Genomic DNA, 8,710 nt, shown 5'->3' with positions numbered 1-8,710 from the left:
CGTCATCCTGTCCACATCCCTTCTCGTTCCCGCTCCCTCTCTTTCTCTCTCTCTCTGTCTCTCTCTCTCCTGTCTCCTCTGCTAACATAGCTACTCTTCTCGTCTCTCTCGTCTTTCCGTGACTCTCTAGCTCTCTGCTCCGGCTGCTTTCTCTGGACTCTCTCCGAGTATTCTCCTCTCGCTCCTACATCCCTGCTCTCTCGCCTCTCTCTCTCCTCCGCCTCTGTCCATTTCTCGGCGGTCTCTCTTCTCTCGTGCTCGCTCCTCGTCTGCTGCTCGTAACCCTCTGTCACGCTCTCGCTCTCCTCCCAGTGCTCTATCCGCCCCTCCTCTCCTGCTGCCTCTCTTTCCCCTTCTCCTTCTCCGGATGTCGTCGCTTTCTCTCTGTCTCCTCTCTCTCTCTTCCCCTCTCGCACCTCCTCTCTCTCGTCTCTCTCTCTCTCTCTCTCGTCTCTCTCTCGTCTCGTCTCGTCTCTCCTCTGACTCTCTCTCTCTCTCATCTCTCCGCCTTCGGTTCCCTCTCTCTCTCTCTCTCTCTCTCTCTCGCTCTCGCTCTCTCTACTCTCTCGCTCTCTCTGCTCTCCTCCCCTCCTCTCTCTCTCTCCCTTCCATCCGGTCCCCCTTTCTTTCTCTCTCCTCCCCCTCACTTTCTCTCTCCTTCCCCCTCTCTCTCTCTCGCTCTCTCTCACTCTCCCCCTCTCTCTCTCTCCTGCTGCAGTGCTTCGTGCTCGTGCGTAACGACTGCGCTGCGCGGCCGGAGCGCATCATGGGCTGGCACCCATCAACTCGGTCGGCGTGCGCTCGGGGCCGTGGATGTGCCCGCCGGTCAGCGCCGAGATCATGATGATGACAGTGAGCCTGTTCCAGTGCTGCCGCGAGCCGCACTTCTGCAACAACCAACTGCAGCCGACGCGGCCCAAGGGCTGCGCCACCGAGCCGCGTGCGTACGTCCGCGTCGCTTCGTTCCCGATCGCGCCCTCGATCCCTCTCCTCTCGATCCCTGCGCTCTGTCCGTCCCTGCGTGTCGTCGTCGTTCGTCGTGCCCCTCTGTGTGTGTCGTTTCGTCATCATTTCTCGTATGTCGGTCCCCTTCTCTTCCTGCGCAGTGCTCCATCCATCTTTTCTCGTGTGTTGTCCCTCCATCTCTCCGTCTGTGACTCGCTCGTCGATCTCTCCCCATGTGGTGCTTTTTGCATCTTTTCCTGTGCCGTTCTCTCAATCCCTCCCTGCGCATTCCTACGTCGTTCCCTCACTGTGTGTCGTTCCCTCAATCCTCCCTGCACGTCGTTCTGTCTATCCCTCCGAGTGTGTCGTTCCCTCTGTGTCGTTCCCTCCATCCCTCCCTATGTGTCGCAGCTCCCTGCCCATCCCGTCCTCCTTATGTGTCAGTCCCCTCCATCTCTCCACGAGCGTCGGCTCCTTGTCCAGTGTCTATTCCCTCCCTGTTGTCGCCTTCCTCCATCCCTCCCTATGTGTCAGTCCCTCCATCCTTCCTTATGTTTCAGTCCCTCCATCTCTCCACGAGCGTCGCTCTGTCCAGTGTCTATCCCTCCCTGTGTCGTTCCCTCCATCCCTCCCTATGTGTCAGTCCCTCCATCCCTCCTTATGTTTCAGTCCCTCCATCCCTCCCATGAGCGTCCGCCTCTGTCCAGCCATAGTCTATCCCTCCCTGGCTGTCGTCCCTCTATAAAAACCCTCCTTCATGTGTCAGTTCCTCATCCTTCCTTCATGTGTCACTCCCTTTCCATCCCTCCATGAGCGTCGCTCTGTCCAGTGTCCATCCCTCCCTGTGTCGTTTCCTCCATCCCTCCTTATGTGTCAGTCTCTCCATCCTTCCTTATGTGTCAGTCCCTCCATCCCTCCACGAGCGTTGCTCTGTCCAGTGTCCATCCCTCCCTGTGTCGTTCCCTCCATCCCTCCCTATGTGTCAGTCCCTCCATCCTTCCTTATGTGTCAGTCCTTCCATCCCTCCATGAGCGTCGCTCTGTCCAGTGTCCATCCCTCCCTGTGTGTCAGTCCCTCCTTCCCGTTTTTCCCCCCTGTTTTCTGTTTCAGTCCCTCCATCCCTCCACGAGCGATTGCCTGCTCCGAGTGTGTCATCTCTCCCATGTGTCGTTTCCCTCCATCCCTCCCTTATGTGTCCGAGGCCCTCCATCCCTTCCATTACTGTGTCAGTCTTCCATTCCCGTTCATAGAGCGTCGGCTCTGTCCACGTGTCCATCCCTCCCTGCCTTGTCAGTCCCTCCTCGCCTCGTCATCCACGCGCGTCAGTGCACATAGAGGCATTATAGTATGGTCAAACCTATAGTAGCAGACGCTTCTATAGAATGGACGTCCATTTATGAAGGAGGTCAATTATCGTTGAGTTGTTGTAATTGCGTAATTTTTTGTTATCACCTTGCTCACATCAAAAATACTAACAGTGCTTTTTCAAGTATATATGTACCACTTAGCGGAGTCAAGACGAGCATTGTTGTCATTCACTCCGACCCCGGCTTGCCCGGCTCTGGGATGCAGCGTTGCACTTACCATGGTCATGTTTTACTTGTTCCAGCGTATTATCCAGACATGCTCGATTAACATCGTCATCAGCAGTCAACAAAAACATTTTTTTTTTTTTTTACTCCTGATGTTGTAGTATGTTATTACGTTATGTGTGATGCTATGCTGATATATGGGTATGTGTATTATATGATTATATCATTATAGTTACGGTATATAATGTATATATATATACCATAAGTATATGACTATATATAATAGAATATATGGGTGTATACAGTGGAGTTGTGCAGGTGCAGCTGATGTGGAGCTTGTTTCTTGAGACGGAGTTGTTCTGCGCCCCTTAGTGTCTGTCAAGACGACCGGAGCGATCGTGGCCTGTCAGTAGACATCGCACTCGTCACCGCCGCTACCAAGCCGAGGCCAGCGCATTCCCGCCATCCTCATCATCATCGCGTCGTTGCCACGGTGATCTTCATCATGCGCAGGATGCACAAGCAGCAGGTAAAGGAAGGGAGAGTAAGGGAGCGAGAGAGAGAGAGAGAGCAGAGTATAGATCAGATAAGAGAGAGGATGCGGAGCAGGCAGATGCCGAGGATGAGAGTCGCTAGAGAAGAGAGGACGAAGAGGGACTGAGAGACGAGACGGATGACGGACGAGAGATGCAGCAGAGACGTGAGGACGAGGAGGGGGCATGCAGGACGTGGGGATGCCAGGCACGGACGTCCGGGGGCAAGGGCGGAGAGAGACTGGAGAGAGAGAGAGAGAGAACATAGACTACGGAGGATATCGACCCTAGCGAGAAAAGACTTGAGAGCGGGGGCGGAGTGGGCCGTGCTGGATAGAGAGAGATATAGATAGATAGACTAGATAGAGCAGAGGACGGATGAGAGACCGACGAAGAGAACGGTGCGAGCGGGCAGAGAAGACCCGAGCGACCTGCAGGAGAGAGAGAGAGAGGATGAGAGGAGACTGACACGGTAGAGAGGAGAGCAGGCGCGACGATGACGGGCCGGCGCCGACTCGCCAGAGCGTGACAGAGTGCGGGGAGAGACGAGAGAGAGAGAGAGCCCGAGGGAAGATGAGCAGAGCCACTAAGGACGAGACGAGATGAAGAGAGAGCTGGCGGCCATAGGCCGACGCGGGAGAGACGCAGAGAGAGAGACGAGGACGACGAGAGAGAGGACTAGATAGATCTAGATAGATTTAGATAGATAGATAGATGGACGGAGAGAGGAGAGAGTGCGCCGAGAAGCTCACACGCTGAAGGAGAGAAAGACGAAACATAGAGAATAGCAGGCGATGCCAGCACAGTCGAGACAGGAGCGACGACGAGAGCCCTTCACCTCACCAATCTCGTGGGCGTATCCATTAGTGCTCCCAGTTCATCGACCGGGTGTCCCCCTTCTCTTCCTTCTTTTTTCCCGGCCCACAAGCTGAGCGCTCGCCGAACGCCGCGCCAGCGGTTGACTCGTGGGGACACGCCGGGAGTGCAGGCGCTCGGCCGGCTGCGCGTGCCGACAACATGCAGCGTCGTAGTGCCGCGGGGAACTCGGCTGTGTCCTGCGCCGGGGAGAGAGGCACTGCCTGTACGCAGCTGGTGGACGGAGGCATGGAACTCGTCCGGCAGCGGCGCCGGAGGCATGGGTCCGAAGGCGTGGGGTCACGCGGGATCGCGGGATGCCAAGCCGTCCCAGAGCGCCACGGATGTAGCGAGTCAGGCATCAAAGCTGCTGGGCTGCATCGCGTAAGGTCCGCATGGTGCTTCGTGAGTCATGCGCTCCGTAAGGTGCGATGGCGGCTAGGGTGCGCGCGGCTGCCGATCGCCGATACGCCGCGGTTGGAAAGAGGTGGGTGGGGCCTGCGGGCCACTGCCAGTTTGCCGTAGCGGGTGCGGTCTGGCCGTGTTCGCCTCCGGTCTCCCGGCGTGCACCCGTGCCTAGACGGCGGTGCCCCGAGCTGGGCTGGTTGTAGGCGGGGACGCGTGGCGGGTTGGGGTAGGGGGTGAGGGGACTGTTCGCACGCCGCCGTGGCCCGGACTGCCAGCGCTGTGTGCCTGAGCGGCCAGGAGTGGCTGGGCGTATCGCTACGGGTGGACTGAGGTAGGCTGAGCGGCAGTGGCGACGCGGATCTGGTGGCGGCCATGCCGCGTCTGGCGCATAGACGGAGTGTGCCAGCGTGCGGGCTGGGTGGGCGAATGCAGGTGTAGGGAGGACTGCTGTGCTGCACTATGGCGGCGGGCTGCCAGACGTCGCCTAGGTCGTGGGGCCTGCTGTGCTACGCGGTTGGGTCTGGTGTGTAGGGGCGTTGCTGAGGGCGGGCGGCTGGGGTGGTAGCGGCTGGCGGGGCTGCGGTCGGCTCGGACGGTGTCAAGCCGGGTTCTGCGGGACGCTGTGCTAGGGCGGGGAGGCGTGGGCGCGAGTCGGATGCCCCTATGAGTCCGGATGGTCGGCCTGCAGAGGGCGTAGGTGTGCAGATAGCGGCTGGCCGGGCCTCCGGATCTTGTGTCCTAGGGCGGTGGAGTGGCTACTTGCGTCTCACCCCGGGTGGATAGGACGGCGGACTGGTGTGCCATATGGCGGGGCTGGTGGTAACCGGGCCGGGTGGGAGTGTGTTGCGTGAGGGCAGCGTGGTGCGTAACGCCTGGTGGGGTGGTACGGTGGGACCTGGTTGCTAGCCCGCGCCGCCGGATCTGCAGGCTGTGTGCTCTTATTCTGGGGGGGGAAGTCGTGTCGCTAAGGGTGGGGGCTGTGCGGTCGCGCGTCGCTAAGAGTGAGCGGACTGTCCCCCCCTCGGCCCGCCCATTGGCCAGTGTGCTAGGCCTAGGGTGACGGTAGGATCGTGTGCTAGGGTCGGCGGGCTGAGGTCGTAGAGTGGGGGACCTGTGTGCGCTTAGCGGGTGGGGCGAGGGGTGTCTAGGGGTGGACTGGTGTGCCCTAGGCTAGCGGCGGCCGATCGCGCGCGATCGCAGCACTTGCTATCGGTGGGGGCCTGGGTGGTAGAGTGGCGGACTGTGTTGCTAGGCTAGGGTGGGTGATCGTGTGCTAGGGTGGGGGCTGGGTGGTAGGGTGGGGACTGTGTGCTAGGCTAGGGTGGGTGATCGTGTGCTAGGGTGGGGGCTGGGTGGTAGAGTCGGGACTGTGTGCTAGGCTAGGGTGGGGATCGTGTGCTAGGGTGGGGCTGGGTGGTAGGGTGGGGACTGTGTGCTAGGCTAGAGTGGGGATTGTGTGCTAGGGTGGGGGCTGGGTGGTAGAGTGGGGACTGTGTCATAGGCTAGGGTGGGGGCTGGGTGGTAGAGTGGGGACTGTGTCATAGGCTAGGGTGGGGGCTCCCACCTGCTTACTGCTCATCCTTTCACTCACTAAACGTACGACTGTACGACTTCTTACCCTCTAACTGTTCCACCCCTTACCCACTAGCTGTTCCACCATCCAGTCGCCCACCCACACCAGTATTCTCAATGCCATCATTCCATCCCCATCTTTGTATCTTGAACGGAATCGTTAACAATGAATGCTGAGCAGTGATACCACACTCAATGATGAGGGTAACATGATAGTTACTCGTGTGTGTATATTATTATTATTATATTTTCATATATATTTATATTATTATATATATTTATTATTATTATTATTATATTATGTGTGTATTATGTGTGAGTAGTATGATGAGTGACTCGATGATGAGTGGATGGAGAGGATGCAGACATTCTACTATTATATTCTCATCTGCAGGTAAGGGCAAATATTGCGAGGTGTGGCACGGCAAGTGGAAGTGGGGGAAGGTCGCCGTGAAGATCTTTCCATCGAGAGAGGAGCTGCAGTGGAGGAGAGAGATCGAGATTTACAACACAGCCTTCCTGCAGCATGAGAATGTGCTAGGTGAGTTCATCTGTCCGGGAGAAGCCACCACCACCGCAGCTCACATCCACATGTTCACACCTCGGCCATACACAAACGCACCGCATTCGGTTGTAGTTTTGCGATAGGTATCTCAGGATGTGTATGAAATCGATATATAATGTGTGGAATACATATATATGCTTATATAATTATAACTTCGGGGAGGAATGTTCATATACTAGCTGGAGTTTCGTTGAATGGGATTGTAATGGTGCTTGCAAGCTTTTAGCCGAGTAGCATCTTCACAAAGTGGCATATGTGTTTAGTGTCACTGCCTTGTGATCAGTCAATCAATAATCAATTAAGCATTAATCAATAATCAATTGAGGCCATGTGTTGCCGCGTACATGGGATCGGTCCCGAGAAGCGAGAGCATATGCATGCATTTAACCAATCAATGTTTCAATCAATAACCAATAATAACTTGGTGATCAATAATCAATCAATGATCTGGTGTTGCAGCGTACATGAGCTCGGACCCGGCGAGTAAGGGCGGCTGAATGGATTTAACCAATCAATCGTTATCAATCAATAGTCAGTCATTGATCAATTGTTAATCAATCATCTGGTGTATATATTTGTAGCATACAAGGACTTTGACCTAGCGAGTTAGGATGGATGCATGCATTAAAACAATCAATCGTTAATCAATCAGTAATCAATTATCAATCAATCAGTAATCAATTATCAATCAATCAATAATCAATCAATCGTCCGGTGTTGCAGCATACATGGGCTCGGACCTGGCGAGCGAGGGTGGCTGCACTCAGTACTGGCTCGTCATGCAGCTTCATGAGGCTGGCTCTCTCTACGATCATCTGCAGCAGGTGGACAGCGTCGATGCTGAGCGGTTGTTCTGCATCGTAGGAACCTCACTCGCCGGTCTGCTACACCTACACACGCGCTTCTGCGGCATCCAGGGTACGTTCGAGCGTGTTCACAGTACGGTTGCGTTCAGGGTATGCTGTTGTTCACGGTACGGTTGCTTTCAAGGTATGCTGGTGTTCACGGTATGCTGGTGTTCAGGGTATGTTGGTGTTCAGGGTATGTTGGTGTTCAGGGTATGTTGGTGTTCAGGGTATTTTGGTGTTCAGGGTATGTTGGTGTTCAGGGTATGTTGGTGTTCAGGGTATTTTGGTGTTCAGGGTATGTTGGTGTTCAGGGTATGTTGCCGTTCAGGGTATGCTGGTGTTCAGGGTATGCTGGTGTTCTGGGTATGCTGGTGTTCAGGGTATGCTGGTGTTCCGGGTATGCTGGTGTTCATGGTATGGGGGTGTTCAGGGTATGCTGGTGTTCAGGGTAGGCTGGTGTTCAGGGCATGTTGGTGTTCATGGTATGCTGGTGTTCAGGGTATGTTGGTGTTCAGGGTATGTTGGTGTTCATGGTATGCTGGTGTTCAAGGTATGCTGGTGTTCAGGGTATGATGGTGTTCAAGGTATGTTGGTGTTCAGGGTATGCTGGTCTTTAGGGCATGGTTGTATTTAGGGTACGGTTGCATTCAGGGTATGGTTGTATTCAGGGTATGGTTGCATTTGGGGTACAGTTGCATTCAGGGTATTGTTGCATTCAGGGTATTGTTGCATTCAGGGTATCGTTGTATTCAGGGTATTGTTGCATTCAGGGTATCGTTGTATTCAGGGTACAGCTGCATTCAGTGTAAGATTGCATTCAGAATATGATTGCATTCAGGGTATGATTGTATTCAGAGTATTGCTGCATTCAGGGTATGCCACTATTCGGGGGTGCGCTGGCATTCACGATGCCTTTCGTTCCTCAGCTGTTTGATCTAAGCTTCGCTCGTGCGTGTCTCAGGCAAGCTGGCGATCGCTCACCGGGACCTGAAGTCACGTAACATCCTCGTGAAAGCCAGCGGGGACTGCTGCATCGCTGACTTTGGGCTGTCACTCGTGCAGAAAGCCGACGGAACGCTAGACGTCGGTGATAACCTCATAGTGGGAACAAAGAGGTGACGAAAAGAGGCCAGCAGAGCTGTTAGTAGATGGAGAGCGGAGCGAGGTGTGGTGGTGGGAGGAGGGAGAAGGGAGAGCGCGAGGTGTGGTGGTGGGAGGAGGGAGAAGGGAGAGCGCGAGATGTGGTGGTGGGAGGAGGGAGAAGGGAGAGTGCGAGATGTGGTGGTGGGAGGAGGGAGAAGGGAGAGCGCGAGATGTGGTGGTGGGAGGAGGGAGAAGAGAGAGCGCGAGGTGTGGTGGTGGGAGGAGGGAGAAGGGAGAGCGCGAGATGTGGTGGTGGGAGGAGGGAGAAGAGAGAGCGCGAGGTGTGGGGGTGGGAGGAGGGAGAAGGGA

At 55.5% G+C, this 8,710-nt stretch overlaps 1 protein-coding gene across 1 annotated transcript in view; it reads left to right on the top strand.

The window, feature by feature from the left end:
* Positions 1-4,732: 4,732 nt before the first annotated feature.
* The window catches only part of LOC106809036 (activin receptor type-1-like), a 9,562-nt gene continuing 5,584 nt past the window's right edge, over positions 4,733-8,710 (top strand). The window contains exons 1-4 of the mRNA XM_014811979.1: positions 4,733-4,796; positions 6,240-6,386; positions 7,134-7,328; positions 8,220-8,373. Of these exons, the coding sequence (XP_014667465.1) occupies positions 4,733-4,796; positions 6,240-6,386; positions 7,134-7,328; positions 8,220-8,373 (560 nt within the window). The remainder of the gene's footprint in view (positions 4,797-6,239; positions 6,387-7,133; positions 7,329-8,219; positions 8,374-8,710) is intronic.

Source organism: Priapulus caudatus, unplaced genomic scaffold, assembly GCF_000485595.1.
Source record: "Priapulus caudatus unplaced genomic scaffold, Priapulus_caudatus-5.0.1 Scaffold324, whole genome shotgun sequence".
NCBI classification, from domain to species: Eukaryota; Metazoa; Priapulida; class Priapulimorpha; order Priapulimorphida; family Priapulidae; genus Priapulus; species Priapulus caudatus.
This window is presented reverse-complemented; position numbering and strand designations above follow the sequence as displayed.